General features: G+C 41.5%; 2 protein-coding genes across 2 annotated transcripts; both read left to right on the top strand.

Annotated features, from left to right (window-relative positions):
- The first annotated feature begins 420 nt into the window (after window positions 1–420).
- LOC132612102 (uncharacterized) lies at window positions 421–849 on the top strand. The gene has a single exon (XM_060326442.1). The coding sequence runs from the start codon at window positions 421–423 to the stop codon at window positions 847–849; it is 429 nt and encodes a 142-aa protein (XP_060182425.1).
- Window positions 850–15,039: 14,190 nt separating this feature from the next.
- LOC132612100 (uncharacterized) lies at window positions 15,040–15,492 on the top strand. The gene has a single exon (XM_060326441.1). It carries the CDS (start codon window positions 15,040–15,042, stop codon window positions 15,490–15,492), a length of 453 nt encoding a protein of 150 aa, XP_060182424.1.
- Window positions 15,493–21,334: the final 5,842 nt, after the last annotated feature.

Genomic DNA, 21,334 nt, shown 5'->3' with positions numbered 1-21,334 from the left:
GGCAGATACAAGGAGAAACAATCAATATCGGCGAAGGACGTCGCTAACTGTAGGGACTTCCCGAAGAAATCATAACCCCGGAGCCCCAAAGCGTACGGATTACAACGTCTGTGTTTCCACATTGGAGGTAGTAGTTTCTTTGGATAAGGTGGGGAATCGATCAAATGGCCTAGTAAGATGAAATAGTATCCAAGCAAGAGGAATCCAGAACATTTCTGCGAATTCACAAAGGCCATGGTCATAAAACGGAAGATTGCCATGCTCTTCGACTAGAAGTTGCAAACCTTTTACAACAAGGGTACCTTAAGGAGCTGCTCTCGAAAAAAGGAAAGCAAACATATTCCTCGAACAGAGAACAAGGAGCGCCACCGCCGCTTCCAGAACCAAAACGGATAGTCAATTTCATTGCAGGAGGAGTAGATGTCAACCAAGACACATACACCTCAGGCATCAAATTTCAAGCGGGTGACGACTCGAAATGAAGAAAGGGACAGACTAGCTCTCGTAGAAGACAATATCACCTTCAACGAAGCTGATGCCAACGATATGCAATTTCCACTTAATGATGGGTTAGTAGTTACTTTACGGATTTTAGATACTGACATTAAACATGTTTTCGTTGATCAGGAAAATGCAACCAACATAATTAACATCAGGGTAATAGAGGAAATACAAATGACGAGCAAGATAATCCATAAATCCATCATGCTCACTGGGTTCAACAACTCGACGGAGAGAACTCTGGGTGAGATCACGTTGCCGGTGGTAGCAAGTGGAGTGGAACTAGAAACTGCCTTCTTGATCATGTCATCAGAGATGGCTTATGACATAATAGTTGGACGCCCTTAGATTCATGCCATGAGAGCTGTACCATCAGCGTATCACCAGTTGATTAAATTTCCAACGCCATGGGGCATAGGTGAAATTCTTGGAGAATAAAGGATTTCCCGAGATTGCTATGCTGTGGCTTTAACAAAAGGTTTGCCAAAAGTAAAACCGTTCGAACCGACAAGTGAAGCTAAAAAGGATAAACAAGTTTATCAAATACCGCAACAAACAGAATCAAGCACCTCTGATTTCGAAAAAGAAGCTATACAGGATCCAATAATGGAAGAAAAGCCAGCGGCAGTAGTTGAAGACCTCAATCCAGCTGCATTGGACGAAGCAACTCCGGAAAAGCGCACCTTTCTTGATAGCAAGCTAAACCAACCAGGTTAGTACACTTCATTTTTACGTGACAATATAGACCTATCTGTTTTTTGCCATGCATACAAGACAAGAATAGCACCGGAGATGGCAACACATAAGCTACACATTGATCCATATCACAAACCTTGAAGCAACCACGAAGAAGGTTCCCCGAAGATAGAAGCAAATTTATACAGGAAGAGGTCCAGAGACTTTTAGATGCCGGGTCTATTAGGCCGGTGGACCACACAGATTGGGTTTCAAATGTAGTGGTAGTTCCAAAAAATAACGCTAAGCTACGAATGTGTGTGGATTTCACTGACCTGACAAAGCCTGCCCGAAGGATCCGTTGCCCCTTCCTCACATAGATCAAATAATAGATGCAACCGCTGTCCATGAGTTGTTAAGCTTCCTTGATGCATATTCCGGGTACAACCAAATCAAAATGAATCCTCTAGATCAAATGAAGACATCATTCATAACGCTACGGGGCTTACATTGTTACAATGTGATGCTGTTTGGACTCAAGAATGCTGGTGCCACATATCAACAGTTGGTTACAACAATGTTAAAAAATCAACTGGAAAGACAATGGAAGTATACATTGATGATATGGTCGTGAAGTCTGAGAAAGCTGAAGATCATCTAGACCATCTAAAAGAAACCTTTGCGATATTATGATAATTCAACATGAAGTTGAATTCGGAGAAATGTGCATTTGGCATATCTTCGGGAAAATTCTTAGGATTCATGGTTTCGAAACGGGGGATAGAGGTAAACTCGGATCAAATAAAGGCGATAGATAACATTCTCGACGAGCTCACAAGTAAGAAGGGGGTGCAAAACCTGACTGGGCGAGCGGCAGCGCTATCTCGATTCATTTCAAGGTCATCAAAGAGATGCCATAAATTTTTCTTTGTATTAAAGAAACAACAGGACTTTGATTGGACTCCAGAATGTAAGTAAGCATTGCAAGAACTCAAGAAGTACTTGTCAAGCCCACCGTTGCTGTCAAAACCAAACCCCAGAGAGAAGATACTACTGTATCTCGCAGTATCAGAGGAATCAGTAAGTGCAGTTCTTGTTCGCGAAGAAAAAGATAAACAATCTCCTATTTATTATGTTAGCAAACACTCCTTAATGCTGAAACAAGATACTCTCACTTAGAGAAATTAGCTTTAGCCTTAATACATGCTGCTAAAAAATTAAGACATTATTTTCAAAGTCACCCTATTGCCGTGGTAACAACATTCCCCATCCGGAGCATTCTCTATAGGCCAAAATTATCGGGTAGGTTAGACAAATGGGCGATCGAACTTAGCGAGTTCGATGTAACCTATCAACCCCGAAATGATATAAAATCACAAGTACTTGCCGATTTTAGTTCAAAACTATCTTTAGAGGCAAAAAAAAAAAAAGCCATTGCAGCTTCGGGATCATCCTCTGGAATGTGGACCTTATATATGGATGGAGCATCCAATAAAAACGGCTCTGGCCTGGGGTTAAACCTTAAGGTTCCCACAGGAGAGGTTGTTCACCAAGCTATTAAATGTCCAAAAATTACTAACAACGAAGCCGAGTATGAGGCCGTTATTGCAGGATTAAAACTTGCTTTGGAGTACGAGCCAAGAAAATCAAAGTACACTGCGATTCGCAGTTAATCGTCAATCAGGTCAACGAGACTTTCAACATAAAGGAACCACATATGCAGAAATGTCAAACGCAAATAGCTGAACTCTTTACAAAATTTAAAGAGTGGGGAATGGAGCAGGTCCCATGAGACAGCAATGCAGAAGCGAACGGGTTGGTAAAATTAGCACCGGCAGCTGATCCAGCACAACTAGGAAGCAAGAATGTAATACATCTGTTTTATCTAGTTGCTTGTGGAATTGAAATACATGCAACCAGGTCAGCACACAATTGGTGGAATGAGATACTTGATTACCTACAACATGGGACTTTGCCCGCTGATTGAAAAGAAGCCAGAAAATAAGAGTAAAATCAGCTCGGTATTGCTTGGTATATGGGGAGTTATATAAAAGGACATTCGGAGGGCCATTAGCTAAATACTTAGGGCCTGCTGATATGGAATCCGTAATGCAAGAAATACATGGCAGATATTGCGAAAACCATTCTTGAGGAAGGCGCTTGGACGATGCCTATTACGACCAGGATATTATTAGAACAAAGTGGGAAAAGATTCTCAAAACTTTGTTCAACGATGCAAGGAGCGTCAGAAGTATGCATCGGCAATACATCAGCCAGCGGAACCTCTCTATTCAGTCATCACCCATTGGCCATTCGTGGAATGGGGACTTGACATCATGGGTCCATTCCCACAAGCCAAAGGTAAGGTTAAATTTTACTTGTTGCGACTGATTATTTTTCCAAATGGGTTGAAGCAGGAGCATATGCAAAAATTGGACAAGAGCAAGTAATCAACTTTCTCCGGAAAGACATCATCTGCCGCTTTGGAATTCCGAAAGAAATCAACTGCGATACTGGAACACAATTCGTTGGGCAGAAATCACCAATTTTCTCTATAATCTTGGGATCAAAAGATTAAATTCTTTACCATACCATCTATCCAGCAATGGACAGGAGGAATCAACAGATGAAACAATACTCAAAATCTTGAAGAGGAGAGTTGGAAGTGTAAAAGGAAGTTGGCCAGACGTTCTTCCTGAAGCTCTTTGGTCTTACCGTGTAACGCACAAAACTAGCACTGGGGAGACCCCTTTTTAATTGGTTTATGGAGCAGAAGCCTTAGTACCCATTGAGGTAATGGAACCAAGCATAAGATATGCTCATGCCGTAGAAGAGGAAAATACAGAGGCAATGAAAGATGGACTTGAACTACTTGAAGAGCATTGCGAATTGGCCTTGATTAAATTAGCAGCACAGAAGCAACATATGAAAAGGTATGATAACAAAAGAGCCAAGTTGCGACAAATTAAACCTGGGGACTTGATTTTGAGAATGGTTACTCTGGCAACCAAGATCCCGAATGAAGGTAGACTAAGTGCAAATTGGGAAGGACCATACCGAGTTGCAGCTAATGCGGGAAAATGAGCATTTCAGTTGGAAACTTTGGACGGGAAGATCGTCTCCAATAATCACAACATAAGCAATTTGAAGCTCTTCCATTCCTAACACATATTTTCATTCCACAGGCTGTACTCTTTTTCCCTTACCCAGGTTTTATCCCAGTTGGGTTTTACCGGGAAGGTTTTTAATGAGGCAGTAAGTAGAATGTTCGGGAATAGGTTACGGGCATCATTGCTTGGTTCCTCATACTTCGCACCCAAATAATGGGGGACTATCACTAGGGACTGTCAGTAGAGACTATCAGTCCAAAGATGTATGTATTACTTAAAGCCTCCGGGCTTAACTAATAAACAAAATTTATAGTCACATTATCAATAATATTGCAAGCTTATTAGATACTGTATCGTCGTTGTTATGCTCTAAGCTTATTTAGTTTCGATGATTCGTGATTCCGATCACTGAAATAACTTTACTTGTGATTCTGATTGCATATGAACGATCCCGATTGTTATAACGAATTTACTCTTGTTTGATTCTGATGAATCATGATTTCGATCACCGAAATAATTTTACTTGTGATTTCGATCACATATGAATGATCTCGATTATTTTAACGATTTTACTCATCATTCTACCCATAATTCCCATCACACATGTAAGATTCCGGAAAAAGTTCTTCACAATGGACTTAGCGTAAAAATTGAATTTCAGCAATATACTCAGATGGAATCTTTAATTCAGCATCAGCGAGATTTAAAGGTGTTTTCATACCTTCTCGATCTGAATTGTTTAAGTGATACGTTTTTTAGATCATACAGTCTTGGAAATACTCCTTTTGATAAAGGATAACAAAATCATGCATACTAAACGAAATGACCATTACGACTTCCCGAAAAAGGAGTTATGAAAATTCAAATCTACTTACAAGAATTCTAAGGTTAAAACTCTTTAACGGATTGATCACTCGGGAAAGGTTATAATTGGAGAAGTCTTCCAAGAAATTTTTTCTTTTACATGGGCTATAGAGGCAAAACATGGATAGAAGAATTTTATTCATAGATAAAGGCATGACCTTACAAAAGCCAAAAGGCCAAACAAACGAATAAAAACAAAATACAATTACTAATTATGTGAGAAAGGATCAGTTGAAAAAGTGGTAAGGTCAACATCTTCGGTAATACGTTCATCATTGGAATCAAGATCTTGATTTTCAACGGAGACATAATTTTCATCCCTATTTTTGTTAGGAATCGCAGGAATGTCCTCATTTGGACTATCGTCGGCTGAACCTGTTTCTTTGGAGATTGCATCCTCAAGACTAGGTGCAACTGCATCCCCGGATATTTCCTCCGTTTGCTCAGATACTATGGTATCATCTTCTTCTTCAATAGACTCCTCTCCTCAACGGCAGCCTCTTCAAAATCATAGCCGAGAAGTTCACAAGCTTTATTCATTTCTTGCTCGGCAACAGCAAGATCTTGGGCATAGTCAAAGGAGGAAGGGTCAAGACCCTTTAAAAATTCATGACAAGCCTGGAGAACCCTCCAACTAAGGATCTTCTATTTTTTAACAGGGAAGTCTCTCTCCAGCCTCTCGACATCTTGTTTATATTTGTTTTCCGACCTTGGAGTTGCTTTGCGAATTCACACAATCCCTTTGCGTAATTCACAGCATCAAAAAACTTTCTATCTCTTTCCACCCATATGGAATTTTTCTTTTGAAGTTTGCGGTCTTTCTCTGTGAACTCTTTCTGAATAGCCTTAATGTCTTCTTTACTTTGACTCAAATCAATCAAAGCTCTAGTGAGATGCCCGGAATCAAAGTCATCTTGCCTGGCTTTCTTAAGAGCCTCTGTTCTTTTTTTCTCAGGATCATCCACTTGTTTTTGAAAATACTTTACATCAGTTTGATACACTACGATCTCGGCTTTAGCTCTTTCCAATTCCTCAGCAAGACGATTCCGATCTGCCTTTAAAATTGCCAATTCTTGAGATAGAATAGCATTTTCATCTTTTAATTTTTGAATGATCTTAGCCACTCTTTCATATTGCTTAAGGCTTCCCGACAGATACGTTTGGGCCTACATTACAGTCAGTGGAAGTTATATTATATGTAACGAATAAGAGATAAGAGGAAGTATGAAGAAACTAAAAACACATATACCTGGATCATAAGCCCAAGAGCAATCATATCCATTTGATAAGTCGGCATGTCCTTTAGAATGAAATGTTCTTTGGGGCCGATGTAATTACGAGCAAAATGGCTCATCACATGAGGATTGGCTAATAAATTATCTTCGTCAGATAATTCAAAAGACCGATCATAATTAACGGAGAGGGGAATAAAAGACTTTATCCACTTAGCTACTGGACAGTCTGCTTGAAGAAGCTGTGCTCGAGGGTCAACCCCGTGAAGATAATCACCCGTCCTGATGATTTTTCCTTTGTTGTTGATGCGAATCTATTTGGGGATGAAACCAAGTCAACTCAAAATGCGGAAACTAAGGATAGAAAGGGGATGAGAATTAGAGGATAGATACTTGACCCAATTGGTAATGAAAACTATAGGCAAACCTATGTATAGAAACCTAGACCCTCCTAATTTGAATTCAACCAAAGAACCAAAGCAATTTGAAATCAAGGCAAAGGAATTCAATTGAATCCACAAATGAAATACCTTTCATGAAATTTAATGGAAATAAAGGTTCAAGACCAAACAATGGAATCCACCATCATATGACTAATCTAACACTAGATTCTACCTAACAATCTATCACTTAAAATATAAGTATCTCTCAAATATTCATCATCAAAGTCTAAGTGAAGAAAATGGCTAAGTCTAGTATTTATACTCCTAAACTAAAGAAGACTAAGTTATTACAAAAATGCCATTAACGAGGCAAGGGCCTTGTTTGGCTAGTTGGATGTTGTCTTGGAATCCGAAATGTCTCTCCCTTGCACAAATAACCATCATCCCATCCTCAAAGCTTGCAATTGCGACCATTTGCATGTATGTCCCTTCTCTGAATGTTTGGCCACTTTTACATTTATGTCCTTTTTGAGCTTCTAGCCACTTTGAGTGTCGGCCTTCTTTCTTGTAGCCTTATCTTCAAGCCTCGCCCAAGCCACCTCCCACACATCATAGGCCTTATTGTGGGGCTTGTACGGGCCTCCAAAGGCCTTCAACGCCATCATTTTCATCCATACCGCTTGTAGAGCTTGACGTTCCATATCTTGGCCTTGGATGTAAGTCTTGAAATGAGGTGTGCCAAGTAGGATCATATCATCCTCTCCTTCTTCAAAATGATTAGTCCTCGAATCCGTACCTTGCAAAATATGGAAGAGAATGAGTACAAACCCTTTCACAAAATAAGCAGGGTAGGCATCATAAGGCTAATGATAATACTTAAGTAAGCAAATCATGCAACCAACATACTAAATGGCTCACTTTTATGATATAACCAAGCATCAAATGGATCTGGAAAGAACATGTATCCAAATAATGCCAAAGACACTCTACTATTCAAGTCATTTTTACAAAAGGGTAAATCGAAGAACCCAATGCAAATAGAAATCCCAACATGCAAGTCAACATTGGTCCAAGCAATTAAGGAGTATACATCTCCCCTTAAGTCAAGAAACAAGTGAAATCCCTCATGACTAAGTGTAATATCACCAATAAGCCCAACTCAAGTCAAGGGTCTAATCATCACACAAGCCCACCTAGAGTAAGGAATCACTCCTAAGTCATCACCGGGTTTAAATACAAAGGTATCACCCACACTAATTTTCCCACATTCCCCATGCAAGCCCAATATGAACTCAAGTAATAACACTAGTAAATTATCACATGAATGGAAAGAAGTGTTACTACTATACTCAACACACCAAAAAGTTACCTTCATGGCTTTAGAAATCCCAAGAATAAGCATGAGCCAAGAGTATATACCGTCCTTGAAGGAAGTACAAGATGTGGATTCATACCCAAGTGTGGTTTAATGAGGTCCCTTCAAATGGTGTTCATCTTCAAGGCTCCTCTTTTTACAAAACTTCATAAGCAAGTTAGTCAAATAATCAAGTTCATCAAGAGAGATATGTTCATTCAACCTATGCCAACTAAGAGTAGAATCTCCTCACCCTTTAGGTTGGAAGATCTAGCATAGTCCTTCCAAGAAGTGTGCTCTTGTTCATGTAAGTCACTCCCCTTCTTTAAAGAGCACTCTTCACTTTCGAAATCCATTCTAAAATTCGACGTTGGTCCATCAAGTGGGTCACAAACCCTCAAGGACTTTTCGTCATCAGGAATGGTGTCAACAACTTCAATAACCCCTTGCTTGTCTTCAAGACCAAGCCCATCATCATCCCATAGTGGGTTACTGATGTGCCGTGAAATTACGGCACATTCGACGCCAACTGCTTAGTCTTTTGTAAATCCCCAATTACTTTTGATGTCGTTTCTCGTGTTTTGTGTTAATTTGCAGAATAACATGTGCTGGAAGCAACTTGAGGCATAATGAAGCAAAAACCAGCTGAAATGAACCAGAACATCACCTGCGAATAGCATGTACTGCATGCGAGTCACAGGTGTTGCAGCATCTATTGACAGAGATGGTAAAAGAAAGCAAGACAGTGGTGCAACGCATGCGAGTCGCATCTTATGCCGCAGATGCTGCACCACAGTTGATTGAAGATGCAGCACCTGTGATGATTTGGTTCAACCTGCGACTCGCAGGTTGCACATGCGACACCAAGTGCGATTCGCACCAGATGCGCAGGGGTATTTTTGTCTGGAAATTGTTCTCGTTTTGGACATTCTATAAATAGATTTTCTAGGGTTTTGGACTGATTATTCTACAGATTTTTAGTCTAGATTTTTGTGGAGCTCATTTATTATTGGTTGGTGAATTATTTAAGAGATTCCTTTTGCTTTTGTCATCTTCTCCATTCAATACTTTTGTAAGCTTTATGAATACACTTTACTTTATTGCTTTACCTTTAATGAATATTAGTAGCTAATCTTTTTAGCTAAGGTTGTGGGACCAAATGTGTTAGTTATGTGATTGGGTTTCATACTCATACTTCATTTATATGCTAATGGTGTTTTCTATTAACTCTTCAAGCATTAATGTCTTGTGATGGTGTACAATATTACTTGTGCCTTAATACCATTACTTTGCTTGGAAAAGAAAGTAGAGGTTAGGAAAAGAGTTAATAGCGATAATTTGGGTTATTAAATCCATCTAATAGCTTGAGCTAGGAATAGGAAAGCTAGTTGAGGCTACATGGGTGTTCTCTTATAAAACATTCTAGGGCTTGGAAAAGCCTAGGATGAAATTTGCTAATTTGGTTGGAAAACTTTTGGCAAGATACGTGTGACCCTTGGTTTAATGCATCTAGGCATATAAATAAGTTGAATTGATACCCAAGCACATTAATTTCCATTGGAACCACAACCTTGGTCCCATTTATCAATAGTTTACATCTTATAACCATTCTTAGTCTTTAATGAACAAACAACAACCAAACTACTATTATACTCCCCTCTCCCTTTAAATATAGACTAATAGTCGGGTGTTATACTTAACAAGTATATTTCTTTATCGTATTCTCTGTGGGATTCGACCCCAACCTCGTTGGGTTCTAATTTGGCAACGACCGCTTACTCCTGATATTAAAGGTGTAATTTGGGCGTATCAAATTTTGGCGCCGTTGCCGGGGAATACGGTCTAGAAATTTACTAACTAGTGTAAAACTTTACTTTTAGTCTTTATTTCTTTTCTTATTTCCTTTTGTTGTTGTGTGTCGTGCAGGAAATATGGACGAGGAGGGTAACCCCATCCAAAATCCACCAGTAGCGGTTGGTGAAGAAGCTGCGGGGGCAGTCTATACAGCCGCAATTCAGCCCCCTCCTCTAATTGGAAACTCGAGTTTCCACGTGACCAACACAATGCTGCACCTGCTCAACACTAAGGGCCTGTTTGGTGGTCTACCAAAAGATGACCCGAATAGGCACCTTAGGAACTTTCTTGGGGTCTGTTCCACCAATGTGCATCCGGGCGTCTCAATTGAAGTTGTCAAGCTATGGCTTTTCCCGTACTTCCTAACGGGGGAAGCCACGGCTTGGTTAGATGATCTCCCGTCTGGGTCCATCACTACTTAAGAGGAACTGACCGAAGTATTCCTCAAGAAGTTCTTCCCTCCATCGCGGATGTTACAACTCCGTGATGAAATCAACAACTTTCGTCAACTTCCTGATGAGGCTCTCCATGAAACTTGGATTCATTTTAAAAAGAAAGTCAAAAGCTGGCCCAAGCATGGGTTGCCCGATAGTGTGCTTCTACAAACATTTTATAGGTCTTTAGATTCGGTCAACAAATAAGTGGCGAACAACATTGCAGAGGGGTCTATTATGGAATATTCTTATTCCACCGTTTGTGAATTGTTGGATAAATTGACCGAGACTAATGAAGCATGGCACACTAGGGATTCAGAAGTAGGTGGAGGAAGTTCCTCCAAAAATGTGATCACTCGTGAGATGATTAAGAAGGAGGAAGAGAGAGATGAATCCATGGCCAAACTTGTCACCCAAATGGATCTTCTTACAAATAATGTCATGGGTGGCGGAAGCAAAAAGGTGAATGCGGTAGAATCTTGTGAAGGGGGTTCTCCGGATGAGCAATGTTTTCAAATGTATGATGAGGAGACAAGTTATGTCAACAATATAAGGAAGGGTTCCCGTCCTAACTACCAAGGTTCGAGTCAAGGATCTTGGCAGCAAGGTCAGGGGAATCAAGGTTGGAACAAAGATCAAGGTCACTCTAATTGGAGAGATAATCGTGACAACAATCAAGGGGGTTACAACAACAACTACAACAATCATCGGAGCTCAAATCCGTATGTCCCTCCAAAGGGTAATCTACCAAGCTCTAGTCAACCGCCCACTAGCGATCCTGCTAGTTCAAAAATTGAAGATATGTTGTCAAGGATGTTGAAGAAAGTGGAATCCATTGACACCTTTTTCAAGGAGACTAGAGATGAGGTTAAATCCATGGGTCAAGTTGTGAGTTCACACTCCACCTCCATTAAACAATTGGAGTCTCAACTTGGACAAATCTCGTCAATCCTAAACCAAAGGCAAAAAGGCTCACTCCCTAGTGATACAGTTGCAAATCCAAGGAATGATGGTGATTATAAATGCAATGCAATTACTACTAGGAGTGGAAAAACAATTGGGGAAGAGGCGTTGGTGAAAGAGCATGTGTTGGGTGACGATGAGAAAATGGTAGAAGAACCCATGGTAGTTGAAGAAGTGAACCCAAAGAATATGCGGGCTAGTATTGAAAAGACCATTGTTATTGAGGACCTTCCGGAAATTAATGATGCTTCGAAAAGCAAGGAAGTGGCGGAGGGGGTACCAAGGACTTCACCGCCCGTTATGAAGCCTCCCCTCCTTTTTCCCAACGATTGGCAAAGAAAGAGGACGATGGAAAATTCCTCAAGTTCAACGAATGATTAAAGGGGCTCTCAATAAATATTCCATTGGTTGAGGCACTTGAGCAAATGCCCGGTTATGCGAAGTTCATGAAAGATCTTGTGACCAAAAGAAAGATTCCTGGCATTGAAACATTGGGGGGGGGGGGGGGGGGGGGCACTCATCATTGTAGTGCAATCGTTAATAAAGCTTTGGTGCACAAAAAAGAAGACCCCGGAGCATTCACAATTTCATGCACCATCGGTAAATATAAGTTTGCAAAAGCTTTATATGATCTTGGAGCAAGCATCAATTTGATGCCGCTATCTATATTCAATAAGTTGGGATTGGGCACTCCCCGTCCCATCACGATGAGATTACTTATGGCGGATAGGACCGTAAAGAGGCCTATTGGTATTCTTTATGATGTGCTTGCGAGAGTGGATCGATTTATTTTTCCGGTTGATTTTGTGATCTTGGATTGTGAAGTTGACTTTGAAGTTCCCATAATCTTGGGAAGACCATTCTTAGCTACGGGGCGTGCCCTTGTGGATGTGGAGAGAGGTGATCTAAAATTTAGGATGAATGATGAAGAGATCACTTTCCATATTTGCAAGTCAATGAAACAACCGGCGGATATGAGTGTTGTGTCGGTTATTGATACAATTGATGAAGCAATGGAGACAACCATAGAAAATGAGCATATAGGTGATACGTTGGTAGCAGTGATAATGAACTATGAAGGGGACAATGAAAAATAATTTGAGGAGACGGTCAATTTATTGATTGGAATGGGGTCTTACCACCTCAATCCAAAGAGACTTGATCTTGACTTGGAAAACCGAGAAACTCCTTCTGCAAAGCCTTCAATTATTGAGCCTCCTATTTTGGAACTAAAACCTCTTCCTTCACATTTGAGGTATGAGTTTCTTGGACCCAACAACACATTGCCCATAATTATATCCGCCCGGTTGACGAATGAGCAAAGAGAGAGGTTGATGGTGATCTTGAGAAGATACAAAAAAGCTAATGGGTGGTGTATTGCGAATATCCAAGGCATTCCACCCGGTGTGTGTTCTCATAAAATTCAACTTGATGAAAAATGTGAGCCAAGCATTGAACATCAAAGGAGGTTAAATCCTCCTATGCGAGAGGTTGTGAAGAATGAGATCATCAAGTGGTTAGACGCCGGTGTAGTGTACCCGATATCGGATAGCTCTTGGGTGAGTCCGGTTCAATGTGTACCCAAAAGAGTGGAATCACCGTTGTCACAAATGCTAAAAATGAGTTGATCCCCACCCGCAAGGTCACCGGATGGCGAGTCTGCATGGATTATCGGAAGTTGAATAAGTGGACCAAAAAGGACCACTTCCCAATGCCATTTATGGATCAAATGCTTGATAGGTTTGCGGGAAGGGATTATTATTGTTTCCTTGATGGGTATTCCGGGTACAACCAAATCACCATTGCCCCCGAGGATTAAGAGAAAATCACTTTCACTTGTCCTTATGGGACCTTTGCTTTCAAGAGAATGCCCTTTGGGTTATGTAATGCACCCGCAACATTTCAACGTTGCATGATGTCTATTTTCTCCGACATGGTTGAGGAGTCCATTGAAATCTTCATGGATGACTTTTCCGTGGTTGGGGATTCCTTTGATGAATGCTTGGAGAATCTTTCCTAAGTATTGAAACGATGTGAAGAGAAAAATTTGGTTCTAAATTGGGAGAAGTGTCTCTTCATGGTTAGAGAAGGCATTGTCTTAGGACACAAGATTTCAGAAAAGGGGCTTGAGGTTGATCAAGCTAAAATTGAGGTTATCTTAAGCTTCCTCCCCCAATCTCCGTTAAAGGTGTTCGTAGCTTTCTCGGGCATGCCGAGTTTTATAGAAGATTCATAAAGGATTTCTCGAAAATAGCCAACCCTCTATGGATATTGTTAGAGAAAGAGTCGAAGTTTGTGTTTGATAATGTTTGTTTGAAGGCATTTGAGGGTTTGAAAGAGAAACTCACATCGGCTCCTATCATCATTGCTCCGGAATTGGTCTCAACCCTTTGAGTTGATGTGTGATGCAAGTGGATTTGCCATGGGGGATGTTCTTGGCCAAAAGCGTGATAAGATCTTCCACCCAATTTACTATGCAAGCAAGACTCTAAACGGTGCCCAAATGAATTACACTATCACATAACAAGAGTTGTTTGCTATTGTGTTTGCTTTCGAGAAGTTCCGGGCTTATTTGTTGGGCACCCATGTGGTTGTTCACACCGATCATGAAACTCTACGTTACCTCATGACAAAGAAAGATGCAAAATCGAGGTTGATACGTTGAGTCCTTCTCTTGTAAGAGTTTGACTTTGAAGTCAAAGATAGAAAGGGTTGTGAAAATCAAGTGGCGGACCACTTGTCTCGTCTTGAAGAGGGTGGGTGTCCACTGGATGGCCTAGAAATCAATGATTCATTTCTGGATGAGCAAGTAATGGCGGGTCGTATGACATGATCCCTTGGTATGCCGATTTTGCTAACTTCCATGCAAGTGACATTATGCCGGAGGATTTGAACCTCCACCAAAAGAAGAAGTTTTTGAGTGATGCCCCGAAATTCTATTGGGATGAGCCATATCTATTCCGGGTTTGCGCCGACAACATCATAAGGAGGTGCATACCTGAAGTAGAAATGATGCCCATCATCGAAGCTTGTCACTCATCACCGGTTGGTGGACACCATAGTAGTGCAAGAACGGCGGCTAACGTTCTTCAAAGTGGCTTTTTTTGGCCTACAATCTATCAAGATGCACATGACTTTGTGAAAGCCTGTGATTAATGTCAAAGGCATGGAGGCATCTCGAGGAGGCATGAGCTACCGATGACCTCGATTCTTGAGGTTGAATTGTTTGATGTATGGGGTATTGACTTTATGGGTCCATTTGTGAGTTCCTACAACAACAAGTACATTCTTGTGGCGGTGGACTGCGTGTCTAAATGGGTGGAAACCGTTGCGCTCCCTAATAATGAAGGAAGAAGTGTCACCATATTCTTGAAGAGGCATATTTTCTCAAGATTTGGAACCCCAAGGGAAATCATTAGTAACGGGGGCTCTCATTTTTGCAACCGGGTATTCAAGAATATTCTTGAGAAATATGGAGTAAAGCATAAAGTTGCCACCCCATATCATCCCCAAACGAGTGGACAAGTTGAAGTCTCAAACAGGGAGATCAAGAGCATACTCTCTAAAATAATGAATGCTAACCGGACCGACTGGTAAAAGAAATTAAATGATGTATTATGGGCCTACCGAACGGCTTATAAAACACCAATTGGTATGTCTCCTTACCAGATGGTGTTTGGCAAAGCTTGTCATCTTCCCGTGGAACCTGAACACAAGGCATTGTGGGCCTTGAAAAAGTTGAATCTGGATTGGAGTGATGCCTCAAACTTGAGGACGGAACAACTCAATGAGCTTGACGAATTTCGACTTAGAGCTTACACTGGCTCTTCACTCTACAAGGCCCGCATGAAACACTTTCATGATAAGAAGATTTTGCAAAGAGAATTCAGCCTCGGGGATCGCGTATTGTTGTTCAACTCAAGGCTCCGGTTGTTTCCCAGAAAGTTGAAATCCAAATGGTCCGGCCCGTTTGAAATCATACAAGTATTCCCACATGGAGCAATTGAACTTGTTTGCCCAAGTGGAAATAAAATCAAAGTGAACGAGCAAAAGGTGAAACATTACTTGGGATCTCAGAATGAAGCAAATATTATCGAGGTCTTCCTCCTCAATGAGCCATGAATAGGCTGAATAGGTACCAACGTCGTGTTGCGACGTAAAATCAAGCGCTTCTTGGGAGGCAACCCAAGTTTCATTTTCATGTGTTTGTTGTTTTTACTTTTGTGATGTTTTTGATATGTGTCTAAGTGTGTAGGAATAAATTATGTGCACAAAGAAGAAGAGTTGGGAAAATGCCAGCAGGCATAACATGCCACTCACATGTCGTGCCTGCTGCAGCACCTGCGCCTCGCAGGTGATGCAACATTTCAGGCCATGAAAGCCACATTCTCTGTCAGCAGATGCGAAGGACTGGCACAACATGCGACTCGCATGTTACATAAGCTGCACCACCTGCGAGTCGTATGTTGTGCAGGTAAGTGTGATTCACGGGTCGAACCGACCCGACTTGAATTTTTGTGTTTTCATATAAAAGAAACGTAACTGATGTTTTCATCAGTTACAATCTTTTTTTTCCCTCTCCCCCTCCTCCTTCTTTCCTCCTATATCATCCTATAATCCCAATTCACTCCAATCATTCTTAACCACATCACAAATCTTAAATAGTGTTTCCCTTTCTTTTACCCCGACAAAGATTTCAAGGGTTCACTCTGTCATCAACTCTCAAGGTATGTCAACTCTTCTCTTCTTTACATTAGGTGGTATCTACGAATTGCTCAATCCCATGTTATTATCATGACCTACCGCTTGGTGTAATTAGTTAGTTGGGTAGATTTATCTTATGCATTGTGTGGGTTGTTGGAAATTGATGAACAATGGGGAATTCTTGAGTACCCATTCTTGTGTAGTTCTTCCAGGAAGTGGTTGTTGATGCATAATTAGATAGCGACTGGGGAATTCTTGAGTACCCATTTGTTATAGGAATTGATAGTTGATGCATGCTCGCAACTCGTTTGATGAAATGCCTAAAAGAACCTGTGAGTGTTTGGATGTTGTGGAAATATGATCATTCGCCAAAATGGGGAATCCTTGAGTACCCACGGCACATTACCTGTAGAATAGGACCCATGATGCCCTTTCATTTGTAAAATTGACATTGTCTTTTATGAGGGACGACCATCGAACATAGGCGCGAGTAATTGAATAGCTTTTTCCAATGATAGACGGGGTGATAGCCCTCTTAAGGGAAAAAGTTACATGAGTATGTTCTTGTGTGTGTGCATCTGTGTTGTGTGTTTATATTTAAAAAAAAAAAACACACACACACAACAAACAAATTCCTTTAGTGCCTCACCTGCTGCAGTCGGTGTTGACAGTGAAGACCAAGAATTGTGTAGCACCTGCGACACTACCTGCGAGTCGCATGTGTGACATGCGACTCACATGTGGTGTTTCGCAGCTGGTGCCACCCTGCAATGCTATGTTTTTTTCCATACCTTTTTCTTGTTGCTTAAATAACACCATAAATAATGGGTATATTTTTGTATGTTGTGCAGGATGGCTCGAACAAATCAAGCTCAAGGTGGAGGAAAACGAGCAACACGACAAGCCTCCACCTCTAGAAGAAAATAAAAGGCACCTGCGGATCCCGTCCCCCAGTCTGAAAAAGGGACACATGAGGCTTCCTCACCTGAGCCCGAGGATGCCATCACAAGAGGTGAAAGAAGGGAAGCAATGGAACAACGGTTTACCGTGCCTGGATCCAGGAACCTGTACAAGGCTTGGAGTGTCGTTAAGCCCGATGGAAATCCAGTCCAGGGCTTTATTGTAGAAAAGAGGGTCACTTTGCATGGTCTACAAGACCAATGTCCGGGCATCATTCGCAAGCTCGAGGCCTTGAGATGGACCTATTTCATGCAGCCTGCTGAATACTGTCCGACCTTTGTAATGGAATTCTATGCGGCTTATGCGGACAAGTTGAATGCGAAGAGGTCGCGCCGCCAACCAAAGAAAAATATGGAACACTTCTGTTGGGTTCCGGTTCGGGGGAAGGATATTGATTGTGCTGCCGATACCATAACTTCTATCATATATGAGCAACACAGAGAAACAAACCTTATTGAAGGTTGGCCTCCGGTGAGTTCTAAATATGATTTAAGGATAGAGAACCCGGAGGAGCAGTGAGAGTGGGTCGCTTCGGTGATTGCCTCAGGGACTCCACCACGGCTAGATCCATATGTCTCAATTGAGAAGAACACTTTCAACAGCGAAGCCAAGTTTTGGTTATCCCTAGTATCATCGTGGGTGATTCCCTCCAAGAATAAATCCGACATACCCATTGTAAAGTGTATTCTCATTGCTTCACTCATGTCCGGGTACCTCGTCAATGTGGGGGTAATTATCCGAGACAAGATCAAGAATAAGTCCACTCAAAAGGGCACATCATTCCCTTTTCCTTGCTTGATCACTGAATTATCCCGACGAAAAAAGGTTCGTGATATTCCTTGGGTGGAAAGGATGTTAAAGGCTGACCAATCGATAGATTACACGAATTTAGAACCAGGGACTAGAAAGAGAAAGCGGGTGAACCCAGAGCCAAGAGCCTCGACGACATCACTTGATGCTCACATTCTTGAGCCTGAGGACTTAGCCACATACGATGATGCGACAGCTCCTAGTTCTGTGCCTCGAGCTCCGGGGCCTGAAGCTCCGAGTTCTTCCACTACAGTTCCCTCTGCCCCCGTTCTACCATCCATCATAGCAGCTCGTGGAGTGTCTAGCGAGGGTATGCGAGTGCTTCGGGCAACAGATGCTAAGGTCAATTGGTTGGTTGAGAAGCTTCCCAATTTTATGAAATAGGCTATTGAGGCAACAATGTCACCATACACTCAGGCTGTCACAGATATTAGGAAAGACCAGGACAAAATTAAGGAGCATATTCGTCAAATCGATCGTTGGTTGAAGCGTATTGAGGGGGGTAGTGAAGCCGGACTTCCAGCTATTCGGTCGGACCTAGCTAAGGTCAAGAAGGATATTCAAGTATTTAAAGTCCCAGACATTGAGCTCAGTGCACCCATTCTACCATCCGGTGCCTCCTTATTCTCCACTGGGCCCACAACACCTGCCATGCCTTCGGGAAAAGGGGTTGAGGAGCCAGCTGGGGAGGAAGAAGAAAATGAGGAGGAAGAAGAGGAAGAAAGTGAGGAAGAGTTCTACGAGGAGCTTGAGGGTGACCCAGCTGTTGAGAGGGTACAACCGTCTCGAGTTGTTGAGACAGAGCAGGAGGTCCAAGAGAGAGAGCGTCTTGAGGAGGCACGTACTTCCGCCCGGGCTACTGGTATTGCTGAGGATGATATTGACACATATGTGGCCATGCAGCAGTCCTATGAGGTGAGCAGGAAATCTAGGGGGGCCTACCGACCCCCGAGGGCAGGTGAGGCCAGTTCATCCGCCGCCCCTCCAGCTGACACACTATTGCCCCCGTCTGTGGGTCCTGAGATAGTGACACCCGGGCCGGAGGGTGATACTGCGCCGCCTCCATTGATAGTACCTCCGTTGGAGGTCCTCCCTGCTGATCAGACACCATCAGACGCCTGACGCGTCCATCGTGATTACTCATCTCTTGTACTACATTTGATGCATTGGGGACACTGCATATTCCTTTTGTTGGGGGTGGGACAGCTCACGCTTCATATGTTTGTTTTTATTATTGTAGGATAGATAGCTCATGTTTAAGTTTGTGCACTTGTAGTTTGTCATTGCCAAGTATAATAGTGATGGTTGATCGGTTTATAGCATAAATGTTTTTGTCTTGTTTCGCTTTTCCATCATTTTTTAATAACACTCCTCTCCCAAATTTTTTGCATATGTACTCAGAGGGAAGGAGCAACACTAACATGACTCGTTTGGTGACACACAGATGTTTTGCAAAGCCTAGAATGATAGGTTGAGAAGTAGTTAGAAAATAGCAAAGTAATCTATGTGCCATGTGTGTGAGAGGTTATTGTTCTAGTCTTGTGCATAATTGTGATCTTGAACTTGCCCGGAAAGTGTCTCAAGGCGAAATCCTAAACTACACTTGTTTGAAAGAGGATATTAGGCTCTCTTTGGACCGCCACTAAACCTAAAAATTCCTACCCATTGCATTTATATCCTAGGTAACCCATTTTTGAGCCTTAACTTTGTTTTTCTTTTCTTTTATCACAACCTTGTGACAAGCCCTGTCCCTTTTGCCCTTGTTTACCCACCTTTTGGCACCCTATCTCCCTAAGCAAATCGAATACGCTAAAATAGGCTAAAGCGCTTAAGTTTGGGGGTGGTAGCTGGCAAGAAAAGGCATGGTATGTGATGGAGAGTAGAGAACACACACAAAAAAAAGTGTATATGTAGACATATGTGTATGGAAAGGTGTGTATATGTACATATAAATTTTATGTTTAGCTGTGAACACAAGGGTGTGAATAATTGTTGTGACGTAATGGGGAAACTAGAGAGGCAATAACAATATTGGCTAAAGGAGGCACGAATAGGTGGTAAATGCTTAAATGTTGAAAAGGGGACGGATTAGGTGAAGGAAGTGTGTTCGAAAATGCTTAGGGAGAATTCAAGTCACTCTTACCCAAATTACATCCCACCTTAACCCCGAACCTTAGCTATGACCCGCAAGTCCTAATTGATTTTGAACAAAGTATGTTTACATTAGTGGATAAATAATTAAAGGGCAAGCTTATGGCACCACATTTTTGTACTTGTACATTATCTTTTCTGTGTGTGAGTTGTTCTCCCCTTATTCGTCTTTTGTCCCAGTTGCTATTTGTGAATATGTGTGTGTGGGACTTTCTTTGGTCTTTTGTGAGGGAATGTGGATTACTAAGCTCAACGAAATAATTACTTCTTGACGCTTCATTTGAAGCCGTTTCCTTAAAAAATAGAGTAACATTGTGTCACCAAGTGCAGCGGTTGGTTGATGCTTGCCCTTTGAGGAAAGGCACCATGTTTTGCAACAAGAGGGAGGGGAACTCATATTTTAAATGAATATGTTTTGACTGATCACGATCATCATTGTAGTACCTTAGCAATTGGCATATATTGTAGTTTTGCTTTAAATGCTTGAGGAAAAGCAAAAGTATAAGTTTGGGGGTGTTGATGTGCCATGAAATTACGGCACATTCGACGCCAACTGCTTAGTATTTTGTAAATCCCCAGGTACTTTTGATGTCGTTTCTCGTGTTTTTGTGTTAATTTGTAGAATAACATGTGCTGGAAGCAACTTGAGGCAAAATGAAGCAAAAACCAGATGAAATGAACCAGAACATCACGTGCGAATCGCATGTACTGCATGCGAGTCGCAGGTGTTGTAGCATCTATTGACAGAGATGGCAAAAGAAAGCAAGACAGTGGTGCAACACATGCGAGTCGCATGTGGTACATGCGAGTCGCATCTTATGCCGCAGATGCTGCACCACAGCTGATTGAAGAGGCATCACCTGTGATGATTTGGTGCAACCTGCGACTCGCAGGTTGCACATGCGACACCAAGTGCAATTCGCACCAGATGCGCAGGGGTATTTTTGTCTGGAAATTGTTCTCGTTTTGTACATTCTATAAATAGATTTTCTAGGGTTTTGGACTGATTATTCTACATATTTTTAGTCTAGATTTTTGTGGAGCTTATTTATTATTGGTTGGTGAAGTCTTTAAGAGATTCCTTTTGCTTTTGTCATCTTCTCCATTCAGTACTTTTGTAAGCTTTATGAATACACTTTACTTTATTGCTTTACCTTTAATGAATATTAGTAGCTAATCTTTTTAGCTAAGGTTGTGGGACAAAATGTGTTAGTTATGTGATTGGGTTTCATACTCATACTTCATTTATATGCTAATGGTGTTTTCTATTAACTCTTCAAGAATTAATGTCTTATGATGGTGTACAACATGACTTGTGCCTTAATACCATTACTTTGCT

Source organism: Lycium barbarum, chromosome 9 (genome assembly GCF_019175385.1).
Source record: "Lycium barbarum isolate Lr01 chromosome 9, ASM1917538v2, whole genome shotgun sequence".
Classification (NCBI taxonomy): domain Eukaryota; kingdom Viridiplantae; phylum Streptophyta; class Magnoliopsida; order Solanales; family Solanaceae; genus Lycium; species Lycium barbarum.
The sequence above is the reverse complement of the archived record's forward strand: the minus strand, read 5'-3'. Positions and strand labels throughout refer to the sequence as shown.